This window comes from Phoxinus phoxinus (assembly GCF_949152265.1).
Source record: "Phoxinus phoxinus genome assembly, chromosome: 9".
NCBI classification, from domain to species: Eukaryota; Metazoa; Chordata; class Actinopteri; order Cypriniformes; family Leuciscidae; genus Phoxinus; species Phoxinus phoxinus.
The window spans coordinates 11505813-11525341 of record NC_136884.1 but is presented as its reverse complement, the minus strand read 5'-3'; the positions used below and the strand labels follow the sequence as shown (position 1 = coordinate 11525341).

Genomic DNA, 19529 nt, shown 5'->3' with positions numbered 1-19529 from the left:
CTTTAGAATTTATTAAAATATGCAGTTTCAATACTTTATTGTTAAATTAGGCTTTGGTTATGAAGCTCTCTCTCTCGCTCTCTCTCTCTCTCTCTCACATTGGTCTATTTGTGATATGAATATTTTAGGTTAAAATATAGCCTAGGCTACGCTCAGTTATGTAATATACACTCAATTATACACTCGATTTATGTATATGAATTGCATATAAAATTTAGATTAGACCATTTTAACATTAATGTGATGCGTATTTGTCAGTCATATAGGCTACATGAAATGTGCAGGTAAGATGTATGCACTCCAAAAATACGGCAAAGGCTATATCATTAATATTTGCATCTATTTGATTTGATCTAATAATCATATTTTCAAAATTAGATTCATTATAAATCTGTTCATTGTGAGAGAGAAAAACATTCAGTTAAACGCATCATTAGTTGAAATGTATGAGATTGACACTATTCAGATTTATTGATAGGCCTATATTTAAACATTTAAACACCTGGTTATTGTGTATTTAAAACACATTTAGTTTTAATATTACAGAAATCTTACCTGGTTCAATTATGTATGACTGAGTCAAATATACGTCACATTAAATGCATTAGTTTATGTTAAAACTGCGTAATTGAAATCGATGAAATTTGTATACGCAATTTCAAATTAGTCTTTCAATTTGGCCGAGTAAGAATGTATAAGCTTACATATTGCAGATGATAAGGCTGGGGCTGTTTAGACAAAAATGTCATGCTGTCAAATACCCATTTTTCTCTTTCTTTGACCCTATGGGCATTATGGGAAGAATAAAGCCATCACTAATCTCAAAAGCACAATTTTCGAAAAAAATAAATAAAGTGATCTCAAGTGTTTATTTAACCCATTATTTGATGTATGACTAAATGCCTGACGTGCGTGCCGTGAACACAGGTAGTCGCGTTGGAGTCTTGACCAATTTGTGCCATAGCGCACCGCGCCGTTTGCGTCAGTGCTCAACAACTGCAGGAGTCAAACGCCCTAAACATGACAAATGAACTAGTCAGGTACTAAGGTAGGATTAAATTAACAATGGCTGATAACCTTAATTGCAGCAGCGGTAACTTCTCCAGTGCGCACGAGGCGTTTGGTTTATCCGATGGACACTTTGCGCTCGTGAAAGCTGCAGTTCTGGGGTCCATTTTCGTGCTGGCAACATTTAGCAATTTATTCCTACTCCATGCCCTCTGGAAAAGACGAAAAAGACACACTCGAACTCAACTGTTTCTTCTGCACCTGTGCCTGGCTGACCTGGTTGTCGCTTTCTTCCAAGTCCTGCCGCAGTTATCCATGGAGATTACGCACCGGTTCAAAGGCTCCGATCTGGTGTGCAGATCAGTTAAGTATCTTCAAGTGGTCGGGATGTTTGCGTCCACGTATATGATCGTGGCCATGACCATAGATCGCTATCACGCGGTCTGCAAACCCATGGTGTCGTTCTTCAGGGGGTCTTTCCGCAGGTATGTTGCCATAAGCGCCGCCTGGCTCATCTCGCTGGCGTTCAGCGCTCCGCAGATGTTCATCTTCTCTCTCCAAGAAGTTGAGAAGAACGTTTTCGACTGCTGGGCGACATTTATTGAGCCATGGGGAGGCAAAATATACATAACGTGGATCACTTTATCCGTGTTTGTTCTGCCAGCCGTGATCTTGATGTATTGTCAGATAAAGATATGCGCAGGGATCTATTTCAACATGAAGAGGAAAGCCTTGCAGGGCAGCACAGGTGATGGGCGCTCCAGCACTAAGGGGATATCAAGCGCAATGCTGAAGACTGTCAAAATGACTTTTATTATCATCCTGGTGTACACCCTCTGCTGGAGCCCATTCTTCGTGGTCCAGCTCTGGTCAGCTTGGAGTCCAAGCAGCGCACCCACGCAAGGTAAGTCAAAGCTGAGTCACTCTGAGATGCTTCTATTTTGCTTTTACGTGATTTAAAACAATATTTTTCGATAATAATTAACATAACGAGTGTAAAGTTGCATTGAAAAATGAACAAGATGACTAATTATTAAAACTATTTTTTCTTTAAGATTTGAGATGAACCAAAGAGCATAAGCTTGAACGTCAGTGACGAACATCTGACCGTCTGTAGAGTTCATATATGATCTGCTTTTTTGATGTGAACCGCCTACCTGTAAAGTGCAGCATCTTAAATATGTCCTTTAAATAGTTCAACAAATATTTTTTTTTCGTCAATATCTCTGACTTTTTCCCTAAAACATTTCAATAGAATACAATAGTTTTAATGTAAATTCTATAATAATGGCATTGTGATTTATGGGGATATGATAAATAAAATACAAATGATAAGAAACAAATATGCATTTCACAATATACTGGAATATAACCACAAAGTTATGATAACAGATGTGACTAAATGACCATTAATATATGAGCCATCATATATGTGCAGATGATTACTCACAACCATTCTGTTGCGTTGACAATCTATTTCCCCACAGCTGCAGATCTACAAGATACATAGCCATTAGTAAAACCATTCACTCGCCCACAAAGGACCCGATCAGATTAAACTGATGCTTTGGTTGCCTGCAGACACCAGATGGTGCACACATCATTTTTGCAAAGAAAAGTTCCACGTTTGAACACTTCCTAGGTGCAATTTGTTATTTGTGTCTGTGATTCTTTATTTACAATCTCATTTCTGTTCTGCAGGGCCAGTGTTTGTCACTATCATGCTCCTCGCCAGTCTTAACAGCTGCACAAACCCATGGATCTACCTGTACTACAGCTAGAGCCTCACAGACGACAAGTTCTTGCTGCTGAGGAGCGCATGAATATGGTCTCAGCATACACCAATTTCCCTGCCATTTTTTAATAAGTGAAGTGATTTGGGCTATGGAAAGTTGTTGCGTAATTCGGCATGGTCATTTGTTTTAATTAAAAAAAAATCTACTAGTTGTACTGCTAAAGAGAATGAAGGAGATCTGTTCTCTTTTCATTTTTGCACTAAGCCGTAAAATGTAAGTAACTGTATATATATTCATAGAATGAGGTTTCTGACAGATGATAGGGTAATGGCCGTCATCTTTGTGCTGTAAAAATATGCCCTGTGATTAATGTACCCTTTCTACACTAAGTGACTCACTAACATCATAAAGTCTTGTATCAAGACAAAATGGCTCCTATTTAAAGAAAATCAAGGTATGATTACTGTGATTATTTCCCAGTATGTATTGAAATATATTTAGCACATGCGTGATTATGCAGACAAATGAGCTGCATATGTGATTGTCATTAGCTTTGATTGTATTTGGTCAAGTTTTTCACGTCTTTTGTTTCATTTTTGAAACCTTACCTTATTTATGTAAATTTGAGATTGGCCTTTGGTCAATGCAATTCATTTCATTGTTGGTTTCCATTCCTCATTTAAACAAAAAACGCAAATGAGCTTGTGTATAAAAAAATTCTATAGGATTAAAATTGTGTGACGGTTTCCATTGTCACTGCGATGACCTCATATTTTCACGCACACACATTTCTTTGTACTGCAAAGCCTGTTTTCTGTGAAAGTCACTTCACACATTTTGAAATCCGTTTGAATCCCTAAATAAAGCTAAATGAAATGGGAATGTTCCTTCACAGAGAAACCCGGATTCATACAAACATCAGTCAAGATTTTCAGCGATTAGTTTCATAATCATATTTCCCTACAGGAATTTCTCTCTTCTATTCACCTCTGTTCCCATAAATAATACAGCAGTTTTGCATATTTAATACACCTAATATAGTTCCTCACACATTTGGAGTTTAAAAGCAGACCCTCTTTTGAATGAGAAATCTCTTACGGGTTTAATTATTCCAAAACTATTTATTTGTAGATATTTATTTTAATGAGTCAGGGCATTGTGCACTTATATATTAAAAAAAATGAAATCCCATTTATGCACCAAAACGATGAGGTCATAATTAATTAAAGGGTCTTGTTGGTCATATGCTTAACTTATGATTGTAAAAAGTATCTAGGCCTTATAGAACTACCGAGCGACACAACAAAATTTGGTTAGCCTTTTACTGCACAAACACTCCTTGGATTAAAGGCTAAATGAAAGCCTAAGGCACCTGTATCCAAGGTAGCCACTGGGAAATGGGATTAGTATTTAGAGGCAGATGAAAAACGGTGGAGACCATTGTAGCTGAACGGTGGAAGGGGAATAACATAGCATTTTATGCCCTTCATCAAATACAATGCAGTGTAAATTATGACATTTAGGAAATGGCTTCTGAAAATTATGAGTAATAACATAATTAGATCAGATTTTGAGATTGAATAGACATCATAGTACACAAAGAACAGCGGCTATGAAACTGTAAGGGTTATAGTTCATTTGTGTTTAAGGGTACGTTTACATGACAACGGTATACTACAATTAGAAAAAGTTTTTCCTTTGCCGTTGCGTACCGATGTCTCCGTTGTCAAAACAATCCCCGTTCACATGGATCCGCAAAAACAACTAAAAACGCTGTGTTCCGCATGCCAGGCCAATACTTGGCGATGTCACTTTGTAAAGAATTGCTACGCAACTATAGACTGAACACGTAATACGCATGTCATCACCGTTTTCATAAATTCACGTTTTGTTGTTAACATGTAGACGGTAACGGTATCGTTTTAAAAACACTTGCGCTTTCAAACCCGTTTTCAAAAGTTTGCATTTTCAGGCCTAAAACGCTGTTGTCGTGTAAATTAATGGCCAAAAACGTATAAAAAGTTGTATGTCTTTCATTGAAAACGATGTCGTGTAAAGGGTCCCTTAGTTTGGTTTTGTTCTGTTCCTGTTTGCCAGTGTTCTCAGTGATTGTTAGTTTCCATAGTTACTCATTCATTTCACACCTGTTCTTCTTTCCATTGATTACTCCGTGTGTATTTAAGCCCTTACTTTCCTCAGTCCATTGTTCGGTGTCGTCTTTATTCGTCTTTATGTGGTTGTGTGTATTTTTCTCCTAGTGATTTCCTAAGTGTTACCTTGTTGGATTTATTTAAGGTTGTGCACTTCATTACAACCAAACAGATATGGTCTGACCTTCTAAATTAGATAACACATGATACATTTGTACTTTAGATACTAAAAACATGCTTATTCTACATGGCTCAAGAGTTATATTGATCAATAACATTTTAGAACAACAGTTTTTAGAGGGCCAAATGAAATGTCGCAAAATGTTTATTTTGTATGTAATAATGCACCATTAAAGTCGTCAAGAAACAGATGTTGCGATAGTCTTTTCTTCCCTATTGTGACATATATGTAGGCTAATTGAAACGGCTTCTCGAACAAGAAAAAAATGTAAGCGGGAAATTGATTTTGACCATCAGGAATAAAGTGCTGCTGTGATGACGTATTTTTGTAGGCCAACCCCTAAGTTAGCATCACACTGGTTTATGACAAAAATTTTAATTATCGTAAAAAAGAAGAAGTGCTCAACAAACGTTTATGATACTGACATATTTTATCCATTAAGATCGTTTTCACAAATGAACACAACTTTCATTAATTTTGAAGACTATCTACAATCGCCAGAAATATAGGCCTAATCAAACAATTGCCCTGAAAGTTCGAGTTTGCAACACGAGGCTGAGTAAACAGTGCGTACTAGTCCCATTAAAGGGATAGTTCACCCAAAAGTGAAAACCCTCAAGTTGTTCCACACTTGGATGAGTTTCTGCTGAACACAAAAGAAGATATTTTAAAGAATGTTGGTGAACAGTTGATGGCAGCCATTGACTTCCATAGTATTATTTTTTCCCTTTAAGGAAGTCAGTGGCTACCGTCAACAGTTTGATTAACAACATTCTTTAAAATATCTTCTTTGGTGTTCAGCAGAAGAAAGAAACTCATACAGGTTTGGAATAACTCGAGGGTGAGTATTATGACAACATCTTCAACAGAGTAAACAGTGCTTTTCCAAGGCTAATGACTAATTGTTAATTACTGTGTAGGTCTCAGCCATACCAAATTAATAACTGTTTTTAAGCTCCCTCTAGTGTGTGAATGAACATCTCTTCTATTATAATGACATGACCTCTGCCACACTGACACCATGTGGCCACGCATGCACGAAAAGACAGGTTTTATTAAATCCATTTCACGTCCTCACACTTCTATGAAGCCACGAAACAATATAATTCCCGTAAATAGGCTTTATTTATGCATGGAGGACAAAGTGTTTTCAGAAATATTTCTGGCAAGCAAGTAGCCTACCAAATCTCATTTAGCTAACTTGCAGTTTGTCTCGAGGGAGCCTAAATGTACTGAGGCATGGGTTAGACTATTGAAAGGACAAGGACGCTTTTTGTATTTATCACATATTTAAAATAATAATTATATATATTAATATATTACATATAGTAATAAATTATGTTTTTAATTCACTAAATGAATTATATATACATAAATATATTGTTTATTTGTATACATGCAAGTAGTTTTATTTTATAACACAAATTCTGATTTTATTGCATAAAATCTTTTTATATAGATAGATAGATAGATAGATAGATAGATAGATAGATAGATAGATAGACTGACTATCTAGACTCTTTTGTTTTTTGAAGGCGGTCCTCTATTCTTCCACAGTTTGACAGCACGCAGTTTCGCGGCAGACCATAGATATACATAATAAAGGCCTTTATTTTGTATATCTATGGACCACCAGACCAAATCCTGCTATAGAAACAGGAAGTGACGCCCTGACAAGCGTTAAATGTGCTCGCCGATCTGGACCAATCGAAACGCGTGTAGTCATTCATCCCGGGAATCAGCCAATCGCGTTGCGAATCGTGGTACAGTAACTTCAGCGCTGTCAGAGCGCTCAGAAAAACTGTCAGCTGTTCTGTGGTTGATGTAAGTTTGGGACAGAGACCATCGGGTAAGTTAAAACCAGCAGATTTCTAATATCTGTAATATACATAGTATTATACATAAAGCTGTTTAGATGTTAGAGAATAATTATTTCCTGTTGCAAGTATCTCTCTAAGAATAATGTACTTGTAACCCAGTTTCAACATGTCAAGAAAGTACAGGGCATAAATCATAAGAAAGAAATAGGAAATTGTATTTAGCTTGAAGCCCTTTTTGGGAAAATGAATATGTATCATGATTTAGAGACACATCTATCTATCTATCTATCTATCTATCTATCTATCTATCTATCTATCTATCTATCTATCTATCTATCTATCTATCTATCTATCTATCTATCTATCTATCTCATGCAGCAGCATAGCCTACATACATGCATTCTCATTTCTCATACATACATTAATAGACATTATTACATAGCCACTGATGTACTACTGTGAATTTTCTTATGACAAAAAAAAACAAACAAAAGCAAATGAACTGTGATCTTGACTCTTGTTTCCTGTTAACAGTTTTGACCGCAGGCATGGCAACAGCTCAGTCAGTGTTCACTGTGGCTGTGAGCATTCTGCTCATCGCAGAGCTGATTCTGGCCCAGAAAGATTACTACGAGATCCTGGGTGTACCCAAAGACGCATCTGATCGCCAGATCAAAAAAGCCTTCCATAAACTAGCCATGCGGTATCACCCCGATAAAAACAAAAGCCCTGATGCTGAGGCAAAGTTCAGAGAGATTGCTGAAGGTGAGTCAACACACCCATTCACATCGACACAGGACACACCTTTCTGAACATTATAAGTGTTGATCAGTTGTTAAAGCGTCATATTTTTCCATCCGCAGCATATGAAACATTATCAGATGACAACCGGAGGAAGGAGTACGACCAGACGAGGAGCAGTCCGTTCTCCGGGGAGGGCCCGAGAGGAGGCGGGGACCACTTCCGCCAACATTTTAGCTTCAACTTTGACGATATATTCAGAGACTCTGACATGCATGGACACAACCCTCACATGCACAATAAAAGACATTTCGAGAGCCACTTTCAGGCCCACGAAGAAGCACATAGCAGGCACAGGAGGCACTTCCAGAACTCTTTCGGCGGTGACATGTTTGATGACATGTTTGAGAATATGGAAAGGATGTTCTCTTTTAATGGACACCAGACTCGGACTGAAAACAGGTTTCACAGTTCCAGCAGGCAGCACTGTAGGACTGTCACACAGCGAAAGGGCAACATGGTCACAACATACACCGACTGCTCCTGAGTTAATGTGAGAAATGTCTTCCAGTTGTCTTCATTGAAATTTAAATGCTTTTTTGTGTGTGTTTTGGATCAGTACTGATGACCTGGAAAAAGTCTTCCGCAAGAATCACACATTACTGGACGAAACATCCTCAGTTCAGGGATCCTAAATCTGACTTTATACAAAATTCACCATTCACAACATATTAATAATGTTATCAACAGTTTTCAACATTAACACATGCTGACCTGACCCACATGGAAAAAAGAAATACAGTGTCAATTTTATTGACATACAATTTTAGTATATTTACATGAACACATTTTTCATATGTTTTAGTTCATTATTTCATCATATTTTTGGCCCTTGAAGTACATGTACTATATTTTGGCATTTATAAACTCTAAGATTTAGGGTCTCAAAAGCATATTTCAGGGTAAAAGGCTTCCACGTTTACATCTGAGGCTTTAAAACGCACAATTGTGTTTATCATGAAGCTTATTTGTGATTTTCAGCCTGTTTTAACTTATTTCTGAAGATCCTAGAACCTTGAAACGGTTTGTGATCACTAGAAAACATTCAAAGTGGTCATGTCCTTTGCAAGCATGTTACACAATTTGTATATCTTCCATCTCGGCTAACATGACACCAGAGCAAGTGGCTCTTCTGAAGGGGAAGTCCCTTACATGTGCAATAATTATTCAAATCTTCCTAATGGAGGGGGAGGGAGGGGGTCCTGTTAGCTTTAGGGCTTTCCTGGAAAAAAAGCAAAAAAGCAACAAAAAAAGCAGCCATATGATCAAATGAAAAGCTGTGCCTAAAAAACGGTTACTGTTTCTCGCTTTGCTATCATGTTAAATTTCCATGTTAATAGGAAGGTTTGAGCAATTACCTGGGGCAGTTGTACAAAAAGCCATGTACAATCATTCATTTTCATATATTGAACAAAAAAATCTACACTCCTTGTAGTTCCGTAAATGTGGATATATTTATTTGGCTGTCCAAACATTTAAGCTATAGCAGCATCACACGTCTGTCAGTAGTTTAATCTAAATACTTTTATTTCCAATAAACAATTACCTCATCAAGCTTTGTGAACTGTCAGGATGAACAGCAATATTAACAACCACATTTATGTAAAGTGTGTGATTGACTGGTTTGCTTACTGCCAGGCTCAGGTTCTCTTCTGCTTCACTGTGTTAAAAAATGGTTTTAGCTTGAAATTATATAATTCAAGCAAGCGCATGCCTAGATACCGCATGAAATGGAACTTTTGATTCTATTATAGAGTACAACATTGCCAGTCCACTTTTTCAGTATTTTTGGTAACACTTTATTTCGATGGTCCACTTTAGACATTCTACTGACTATAAGTAACCTCACACCTTTTTTAAATGGTCATCAAAATAAAGTGTTTTTAAAGTTAAAATGTTTACAGTATTTTTTCCAATTAATTTGTTTCCCATAGGGATTGTAAAATAAGTCAGTTAAAAGTCATGGACCAATACAATCAGCTAGGTGAATCACAACACTACAAACTTTGATTTGAAGCAAATGTTTTTGAAATTCGAACAAAAAGACAAAAGGTACAAGAGTGTGTGTACAGCATTAGTGAGGTAAAGAACTACAATCGCATGAAGCATTGCAAACTAAAAATGATGGTAAAATATAAAACTAGTCATGTACAAAAGTTGATTATATATATATATATATATATATATATATATATATATATATATATATATATATTCACACAGTATGTGTGTGTGTGACCCGGGACCACAAAACCAGTAACATGGGTCAATTTCTTTAAATTGAGATTTATTCATCATCTGAAAGCTGAATAAATAAGCTTTCCATTGATGTATGGTTTGCTAGGATAGGACAATATTTGGCCGAGATACAACTATTGAAAATCTGGATTCTGAGGGTGCAAAAAAATCGAAACATTGAGAAAATCGCCTTTAAAGTTTTCCATTTATGTTCGCGATTCTGCTGCATTCACTCACAAAAATAAAAGTTTTATATATTTACGGTAGGAAATGTACAAAATATCTTCATGGAACATGATCTTTACTTAATATCCTAATGATTTTTGGCATAAAAGAAAAAATCATTAAATAATGCACGCACACACACACACACACACACACACACGAAATTATTCAATGGCAAATCAGGTTTATTGGCAAAATGTACAGCCTTTCGGCTGTTTGCAATGACCGAATCAAACTAAAGTAAGTGCTTGAGCTAGAACACATGAAATATCTGAACTGCTAGGTTTGTTGAGTGTCACGCATTTTAGAAAAATGGATATATCAAAAGAATGGTCCAAAAGGTTAGAGAGAAGATATCATCGCCCTTCATAACAAGGAACAGGATACAAAAAGATAAATGTTCAAACACCGTTGGAAGCTTTTTGATTCTCTGATTGGTTGAATCTTCTGAACAGCATTGTGGGTGCAGTATGTACAGTATGTTTTTCACCTGGAATTCCGCTGTTAAACACACACAAAAAAAAGCTCAAATAATGCAGACTGGTGGCTTCAATAGAAGCAAATATCATGGATCAACAGCCTCGTAGCTCAAAGTAAATAATTCAAAATCAAGTTATCATTCAAAATCAATTTCATGATGGGATTTTTCAGCCATAGATGAACGATTTTGGGTTCTCTAATGAACCTTCCAGTGAGCAGTTCTTAATTTTTCTTATTGCGAAGAACATTTTGATGATCTTCAGATGATGATCTTTTCCCACCATTAAAAATGTTTTACCCAATGGAAAGGTTCCGTGGATGTTAAAGGTTTTTCACTGAAGCATAGATACCAATGAAGAACCTATATTTTTTAAGAGTGAATATGAATATGCAGGACAATGTTACAAATGCTAATACAACGCAGTCCAGAACATTTATTACAATGCTTATATTTGTCACAGTATTTGGTTTGTCCCTCTTTTGCTTTAATGACAGCAGCATGAACTCCGCAAGTTTGTATAAAACCGGATGATCATGTTTTCCATCATGATTGGAAATGATCCAAAAAGCATCTTAAGCTACATCGGAAGAACATCTGATCGTCATAATGAGTGTCACAAATGTGCTTATTTCATTAGTGACCAAGAAATAGTTCAGAATCTGAAAAATGTCTCCTTCATTTTACAAAATGTATGGGGAAATTGTACCTTCAAAAGATTATGCTGCAGACAATGTAGTGAATTCAACAGCAGTGTCTCACTGACGTGTGATGGGATATCAGGAAGTACCTTATCCGGAAAACTCCCAAAGATGCAATTGACAAAAGAACAGGTGAGGTATTTATTCACAAATTTGAAAAACAACAACAGATGTCAACAATCAGCAGAGGAACAGGATGTTATCAACACACGATTATTTTAGAATGAAAACTTCAACGAATAAACAAGTTATAAATCACTCGCATCAGTCCTTCAAGCACGGCTCCAGATGCACAACAACATCTGAAGATGGTACATAATTACACAGATTATTGTAGCTTTGTTCAATCCTGCACTTGGGACCCCTCAACACAGCACAATTAAGGAAGTGCCAGAAATATGAAAAAGTCAGTATATTATGGCGTCAAACTCAATATTGGCTTACAAGATGCTTATTTATCAAAGGGTTTTGCAGCATAGATGTACCCTTAGCTGACTATGACATCTCACAATGCTGTTCAGTTTATGGGACATGGGAGGACAGACTATATGAAATGAAATATGCTGCTTATTGTCCACCCCGAAAAAAAGAAAAAAAAGGAACTGGAAAAAAAACCAAGAGGAAAAAAATATTGTCAGATAATTGGGTGTGTTCTAGTTATAGAATTCTGTGGCAGTTGATGGGAAAAAGCTTTTCAGAATATCATGGGCAAACATTTTAAAGCACAGTACAGGTATATTACATTTGCTTTACAACGTGGTGCATAAATAAATACATACATACAGTATTTTAGCTGATTTGCTTTTGTAATCTAAACAAATAAGTAATACAAATAAATACAAATTTTTTAGCTACTCATAAAGTTTAAAGGAATCCAACACCTTTGCTTTTGTAATCAAAACAAATAATAAAAAACCTAATAGAAATTTTGTTTTGTTTTATCCACTCTCAAGGTTTAAAGGAATACAACTAATTTGTTTTTGTAATCAAAGCAAGCAAAGAAAGTAAAAGCATGACTCAGTTAAAGGTACAATATGCAAGATTTTCTGCCGCTAGAGGACGCTACATTCCAAACAACAACAACGGCGTAGCTTGATGACGATGTGAAGGAGCGTGGAATGATGGGAACTGTCGTTTTTAACTCCACCGTGGATGTAAATCAGTCAGACGGGAATCTGAATTAACCGCAAGAAAAGTAAGGTTTAATACTAAATTGGTTATCATAGATGTTACTGTATTTGTCGAATTCATTGTTGTGATAACGCCGCGCAGTTTTACATCTTCTAAACAATTGTGGTAAAAGTACATTCGAACATTCCCACATCATTTGCCAAAAGACGGATTAATCTTTATGTATAACACATGCTATATTTATTTACATGGCCATAAACACCAGACGTGATGAACAATGTCAATAAACTAAACACAAACCTAAAGCAATAATACTTTCCTTACAAACATAAATATTACCGAATGCTCCATTTGGAATATATAAATTTAAGCATGCTGAATTGCAACTTTGTGATTTAGGATTATGCACTCCACACAACTATCTAAAAGTTTGTCACGACGTCCTCTCCATTTAGAAAATGCCACTCTGAAGTAGATCCTGGTTTTATTTCTCTTCTTGTCCCAAATTCTTCTTGGGTCGTTTGGTTGACGTTTACGCTTATGGGACTTGTCTTTGTCGACAGAACCATCTGCAATCGGTAAAGAATAAATGTGTTGCATAAGGACTGCACGAAACAAGCTAACGTTTGTTGCTTGATAGACGCTACAACTACAACTTCCGCATTTGTCCAGGACTCCACGCAGTACGAGCGGAAACCGAGGCCATTGACTGGCGACTCCCAGCTCACCCCTGCTCACACGCCCTGTTTCCTCAATTAAAATCTCAAATTTCTCACGATTTAAAAGTAGTTGGAAACATTTGGGATATTGTAAGTAATCAAGTTAACAAAATGTATAACACAGGCCTTGTGATTTTGGGATAATTTAATGCAGAAATCTTACATATTGTACCTTTAAGGTTTGGGCCTGCTGTTATACTGTATATTCGAATAGAAGAGTACAAAAGGTTTGCCATAAAAATATATATAGCAAACAGGCCAGGCTTAACAAGAACAATTTCAGAAGTATTGTTTTCTTCCCCAGAATTGGTAAGCCATGTTATGGGCTAACTTCATCAGACAGCTTGAGTGATCTGTTTACCTGTGCCGGCACTTTGGGAACTTATTTTGATTGGGTGCCAGTAAATAAAGAAGTTGAATAGGAGCTATGTTGTGGTTATTCTGCCCTTCCCTCATTGGGTTTGGTATTAATGGTCCTTTTGAATAGGGTTTGAAGAGAAGGGGAAGGAAAGCAGCTCATTGTTTGAAAAGATAAAGTCCTCGCTACTGCTTTGCCAGAAAATGTAAATACTTCGACAGGCGTGAGACGCATACATAAATTCATAAACCAATGGAAAAATCCACAGAAACATTTAGAGAGAGAGAGAGAGAGAGAGAGAGAGAGAGAGAGAGAGAGAGAGAGAGAGAGAGAGAGAGAGAGAGAGAGAGAGAGAGAGAGAGAGAGAGAGAGAGAGAGAGAGAGAGAGAGAGAGAGAGAATCCAAAACATAGTTTAATTTTTGTTGTAGATTCTTTTTTTATTTAGCTACATTCATCCATTCAATCATTATTTACATTTTTTTTTTTTTTGTTAAGTGCTCAATTTTTGCATTACAAATAATGAAAAATATTTAAAATGACAAGCCAATTAAATGACTCTTTGACACTATGGTGACTATGTGAAACAGATTACCTTGCACATTTAATTACCTTGTGAGTCACGGTGGAGGAAAGGTTTACATACCCTTCAAGCACAGTCTCCCACATTTTATCATCCACAACAGACAGGAAACAATTCCACACGTTACCACAGATGTTCCAGAACAGTTAAACCCTGTCAACAGAAAAAAAGAGTTGCACAAATGTGTAACACACACAAACACAAACACACACACACACACACACACACACACACACACACACACACACACACACACACACACACAGTAATATATATATATATATATATACATACATTTTGTTCAGTAAGGATTAATAAAATTGATCAAAAATGACAGTAAAGACATTTGTAATGTTACCAAAAACTCTATTTCAAATAAATGCTGTTTCTTAACTTTCTTCTCGTCAAGGAATCCTGAAAAAATGCATCACAGTTTACATAAAAATATTAAGCAGCTTTTCTACGATACTAATAACAAATGTTTCTTGAGCAGCAAATTTCTGAAGGATGACACTGAAGACGAGTAATTCAGCTTTGCTATCACAAGAATACATTTAAACATATTGAAATAGAAAACAGTTATTTTAAATTGTAATTATATTTCACAATATCGCTGTTTTACTGTATTTTTTATCAAATAAATGCCTTGGTAAGTAATCTTTTGAACGATATACAGTATTTTTTGGATTTACTGACAATAAGTTTAGTACATTATTTTTACCTTTGCATATTAGTAACTTCTGATGGTAAAAGTTGTTAGAAGATGTGCAAGACAAGTTGTGACTGATGGTTTGTTACTTTGATTTGAATCACTCAAGTAACCTACATTAGTGAAAGTCTGACTAATTCATACTATTCATCATTATAGATGTAGCTCCTAATAAAGTTATCAGTAAAAGTTAAGTTGATATTTAAAAAGACCAGCTAAAAAAAACCTTTTTTCTTTTTTTTCTTTTTCAGCATAATTCACATTACAATACACTTACAAAACAGTGCACCTAAGTATTCATTATACTCAAATGTTTGACTTTATCTTGAGAGCTTCAATGAATTTTAAGTTTACAGACACAACAAATATAACAGACTAAGTTACTGTAAATGACAGCAGAAATCATTTGCCTGATGATTATCAGTATAACTGATTAACTATTGTAAGGGAGTTGTTTACACAGTATGGGGCTATACTTTTTTCAACAGCGCACTTTTTTAGCATATTGATTAAGCACCAGATCACAGCGGTATAATCTCAGTCGACTGAGGTCTCATAAAATGTATCTGGATCTTTTATCAGTGAGCCACTTTACTTTCATTCTCCGCACACCTGAAAGGGGAACTTCAGGAGCCAGTCAGTTGATATTTAAAACTTGTGCCATGAGAATGCGTAATGAATTATCAGTTGTTTTATGAGCTTAGAACAATATGCACAGCAAAAAAAGAACAAAATGTATTAAAATGGGACTGCATTTTGACGATTTGCCTCCAGTTCGTGGCACAGATAAACATAGTGTTTACTGAAAGTGTTTACTGGAAGTGTGTACTTGGAGTGTGTACCGGTACTCAAGATTTTCATCTGTCAAGTCTTTCTTTGCCTGTTTAGTTGACAATCGCACTAATATGAATGTGAATTGAATGGAAGAAGGAAATTATCATCTTTAACATGTGTGTAGGATTGCTTTGTAAGAAATGATAGTTTTTGCTAATGTTTATTCACTTTTTATTTCTAAAAGAGAAATGCGTAAAAAGAACATAAAAATCCATATTTCTGTCACGGTTTCTTGAAGTGTCCCACCTCGGGTGCAATTTCCCAGCATTCCCCGGCTTTTCTCTTGCTGTGATTATCAGAGCAGTTATTGTTTTGTGCCTCTCAATACTTTTTTACAGGACCAATAAACCACAGTGCCGTTGACAGCTTCTAACCTGAAATGCAAATGTTTTCACAAAGGAGAAGGAATCCTGGATAAACTAGTGGTTAGTCCCTCTTTCTCTCTCTCTCTCTCTTGCACTCTATCTTTTTTTTTTCATGGATGGAGATATGGAGATTATAGAATAGAGGGCCTATGAGTTTGTGTGTCTTCATTTCCAAAAAGAGAAGTAGAGTATCATTGACTGCTCCATGTTATGTTGACGTGGCAAATTTAAATGGACCCATGTATATAACAGGCCGCATTGGTTAGTTGGACAGTAAAACAGAAGTCCTTCTACAATATATCGGTCCACTTACAATCACTGAGACATTGAGGGCATTTCCAGTTCAACACAGTTGAGATCTACATAGATGAAGTGTTAGGTTTTCCAAGGCCAGAATGGTGAGTTCTTTGACTCAGGTGTGTACCAGTGTTTTATGTAGTATTTATTTGCTTGATTATTTAAAACTTGTTGATCCATACATTATTTTATATATATATATATATAAGCTATTTATTATATGTATTATTTACATATTTGATGAGAAGACATAACCCTAATACAAACATTATTTAATATGCATGAAATTCTGAATTATACCTTTTTTTCTTACAGGGGTCTCTTGAAAATGACATTAATCAAGATTTTCAAGATGCCATTGATGTAATTCAGCGTCATTCTCAGACACGGCACTATGACACGGGTATATATATATATATATATATATATAATATAATATAATAAAAATATACTATTAATATAAATGTAATAAAAATGTAATACAAGTATAGTATATAATATTATCAAGTATTAAGTATAAACAATTATGATGATGATGATTGTTATTAATATCATTCATGCTCTGCTGATTGGCTCTTTCAGAAAATAAATCCTATGAGAATTTGGAAAGTCAACAGTCTTCCGTGAGACATGCCATCTCTTACTATCAGTTCACACCTCATTTTGAGCCTCCAGGATCAATGTACGACTGGAATGAATCCTCAGTAGGTTTACAACTCATTGATTTTTTCACTTTTCATGGTTTCAGCTGTTAGGTTGTGATGCTTTTACCTGTGTTTTGTGACTATAAAAGCCTCTCTCTGTATTTACAGTCATGGTCTCACATTGTGCCAGATGTGTCTCTTGGGCCACTGTGTTCTGCTGAGCCTTCGGTATTTTACTCCAATTTACCACAGCGCCACGGAAAAGGTACAACATTACAACAAGTTTTTTTTTGTGTGTTTAAAAATGTGATAATGCAATATGTAGGAAAGCATGTGCTGATGCTAAAAGGATGTTTTTGATTTTTCGCTCTAACTGCATAGCAATAACTGTAGGCCTACTGCAAAAGTAAAATCACGTAAATTAAGCTGAAAGTTTTCAGGAATCATGATCTAATTAATAAAAGTAGACGCACAGTAAACATACTTGTGCATATCCTAAAACTGACTGTACAGCATTTTAATGGTTCACAGTTTTCAACAAAGCTGAGTTCATCATAATACAGAAGTGCTGAATGCATTGTGCATTTCTCTTCCTCATTAGGTCGTAAGAAGTTACGGTTATACGAATATCTGCACGAGGCTCTTCACGACGACAACATGGGCGACTCCATTCAGTGGACGGACCGAGGTAGCGGCATCTTCCATTTCATCTCGAAAAATAAAGAGAAACTGGCCGAGTGCTGGGGTCAACGAAAGGGCAACCGCAAGACCATGACCTACCAGAAAATGGCACGCGCTCTCCGCAACTATAGCCGCACAGGCGAGATTGTGAAGGTGCGTCGCAAGCTCACCTATCAGTTTAATCCAGCTATACTGCAGCGACTGAGCTCACTGTCAGGCTACAGCTCGGGCCCTTCATCCAGAGACATGGCCCTTCATCAGCAAGGCTCTGCTGAGCACGTGTACTACAGCTCTCCTCTCCCGGACTGTCATTACTGGTACGGCCAATACTCTTACCAGGGCGAGTATGATCTTGCTACTGTACTGACAGTGCACGAGGATCCCAAAATAGGTGTTTCAGTATAGCGATTCTCAAAAGAGCTGATTCCTAACGTTTCATAAATTCAAAATTTTACTCTCTCTGTCTATTATAAGACTGGAGATGCTTTGAAATAAACCTTTACATGGTAAAATGTATAGAAGAATAAAGCTGTTTTCCTAGTGCATTAGAAATGTGTGAATGATTGTAAATGTAGGATGTTAACATAATGTTCAAAATTGATTAAAAGTCACAGTAAAGACAATTATAAAGTCACAAAAAGTTTCTATTTCAAATAAATGCTGCTTCTTTTAATTTTTTATTCATCAGAATCCAGAAAAAAAAGGTATGGCTGTTTCCACTAAAATATCAAGCAGCACAACTGTTTTAAACATTCATAATAATAAGAAAATGAGCACCAAATCAGCATACTGTATTATAATGACTTCTGAAGGATCATGTGACACTGAAGACTGGAGTAATGATGCTGAAAATTCAGCTTTGCATCACAGGAATAAATTTAATTTTAAAGTATATTCAAATAGAAAACAGTTCAATGGTAATATTTCATAATATTACTGGTTTTACACTATTTAAATCTTTTTATTTTTCAACAAAAGTCTAATTCTTAAAGTAAATAGAAGAAAAATATGCATGATTACTCTGTTAGGATGCCTGTGTGATCTTCATAAATCTATTAAAAAAAAAATCACCTTAGGACCAGTTGGTTAAAAGTAACTGCAAAAATGATTCAGTAAAGATATTTTGATATTTTGTATGCAATTAAATAAAATTCTTACATTATCAAGTGTCTAAAAGAGTCCACATGCTTTTTGGGACCACTGTTTATCTACTGTTCTACTTCTATAAAGATCTATCTTCATATTTATATCTGCTTTTTTAAAATTTGTTTACGTAAGATCAGTTGTTTTTGTGCTCAAATAAAGTTTGCCATTTAACTTGGTTTGTTTGTTCAACTATCCACTGTATGTACACTGTATAGCCCGCTGTATAAACGTCTGCGCTGATTTCTTTGCAAATGCATTGGGCCAAGCTTATCTAATTTCACAGCGAGAAGATTGTTTGTGACTGCTTTGTGTGTCATATTACAAACCGATCTCAAATCACCTTCCTCTTTGTAAGATAGCAATCAAACACTAATGTAGTGCTGCTGTATAATTTTCATACTGGACAATAAACACTTGTCTCATAACAATTGCGCTCTTTCAGACTTTATGATTGAAGTTTTAACCATTGCATTTCTCTCATCTAAGTTGCTTTCATATTTTGTTCATAAATTCAAATTTCTCGATCATTTCAGCACAAAAGAATGTGTGTTTTTATGTGGAGCCTGTGTGTCATTGTTAGCTGGTTGTGGTTGTTATCTCTAAGAGTGAAGAGGATGTGGTTACTGGTTCCATAAAGGTGGATGCTAGAGATGTGTGTTAGACGGAGATCAGGTTGTGTGTGTGTGTGTGTGTTTGGGCCGAAAGAAACTGTGGTTTTGGGTCAAA

General features: G+C 35.9%; 3 protein-coding genes across 4 annotated transcripts; all 3 read left to right on the top strand.

Moving 5' to 3' along the window:
- Window positions 1–924: 924 nt before the first annotated feature.
- Window positions 925–3185, top strand: avpr2l (arginine vasopressin receptor 2, like). The gene is made up of 2 exons (XM_079624212.1): window positions 925–1912; window positions 2710–3185. Exons 1-2 carry the CDS (start codon window positions 1066–1068, stop codon window positions 2787–2789), a joined length of 927 nt encoding a protein of 308 aa, XP_079480338.1. The 5' UTR covers window positions 925–1065; the 3' UTR covers window positions 2790–3185.
- Window positions 3186–6824: 3639 nt separating this feature from the next.
- dnajb9b (DnaJ heat shock protein family (Hsp40) member B9b) lies at window positions 6825–9587 on the top strand. The gene is made up of 3 exons (XM_079624216.1): window positions 6825–6924; window positions 7430–7660; window positions 7759–9587. Exons 2-3 carry the CDS (start codon window positions 7444–7446, stop codon window positions 8181–8183), a joined length of 642 nt encoding a protein of 213 aa, XP_079480342.1. The 5' UTR covers window positions 6825–6924; window positions 7430–7443; the 3' UTR covers window positions 8184–9587.
- A 6703-nt stretch (window positions 9588–16290) lies between these two features.
- spic (Spi-C transcription factor (Spi-1/PU.1 related)) lies at window positions 16291–19226 on the top strand. 2 transcript variants are annotated; one of them, XM_079624213.1, is made up of 5 exons: window positions 16291–16451; window positions 16648–16735; window positions 16915–17036; window positions 17145–17241; window positions 17578–19226. In XM_079624213.1, exons 1-5 carry the CDS (start codon window positions 16431–16433, stop codon window positions 18060–18062), a joined length of 813 nt encoding a protein of 270 aa, XP_079480339.1. In that variant the 5' UTR covers window positions 16291–16430; the 3' UTR covers window positions 18063–19226. The 2 variants fall into 2 exon arrangements, with proteins under 2 accessions (XP_079480339.1, XP_079480340.1); XM_079624214.1 differs by having other exon boundaries at window positions 16293–16433.
- Window positions 19227–19529: the final 303 nt, after the last annotated feature.

What these genes read in the sequence shown, in the direction of transcription:
- avpr2l (XM_079624212.1), top strand. Translation starts at nt 1,066, where the DNA reads ATGGCTGATAACCTTAATTGCAGCAGCGGTAACTTCTCCAGTGCGCAC. An exon ending in AAGCAGCGCACCCACGCAAG is followed by an intron (nt 1,913 to 2,709) that starts GTAAGTCAAAGC and finishes TCTGTTCTGCAG; the next exon opens with GGCCAGTGTTTGTCACTATC.
- dnajb9b (XM_079624216.1), top strand. Translation starts at nt 7,444, where the DNA reads ATGGCAACAGCTCAGTCAGTGTTCACTGTGGCTGTGAGCATTCTGCTC. An exon ending in GTTCAGAGAGATTGCTGAAG is followed by an intron (nt 7,661 to 7,758) that starts GTGAGTCAACAC and finishes TTCCATCCGCAG; the next exon opens with CATATGAAACATTATCAGAT.
- spic (XM_079624213.1), top strand. Translation starts at nt 16,431, where the DNA reads ATGGTGAGTTCTTTGACTCAG. An exon ending in GACACGGCACTATGACACGG is followed by an intron (nt 16,736 to 16,914) that starts GTATATATATAT and finishes TGGCTCTTTCAG; the next exon opens with AAAATAAATCCTATGAGAAT. An exon ending in ACCACAGCGCCACGGAAAAG is followed by an intron (nt 17,242 to 17,577) that starts GTACAACATTAC and finishes CTTCCTCATTAG; the next exon opens with GTCGTAAGAAGTTACGGTTA.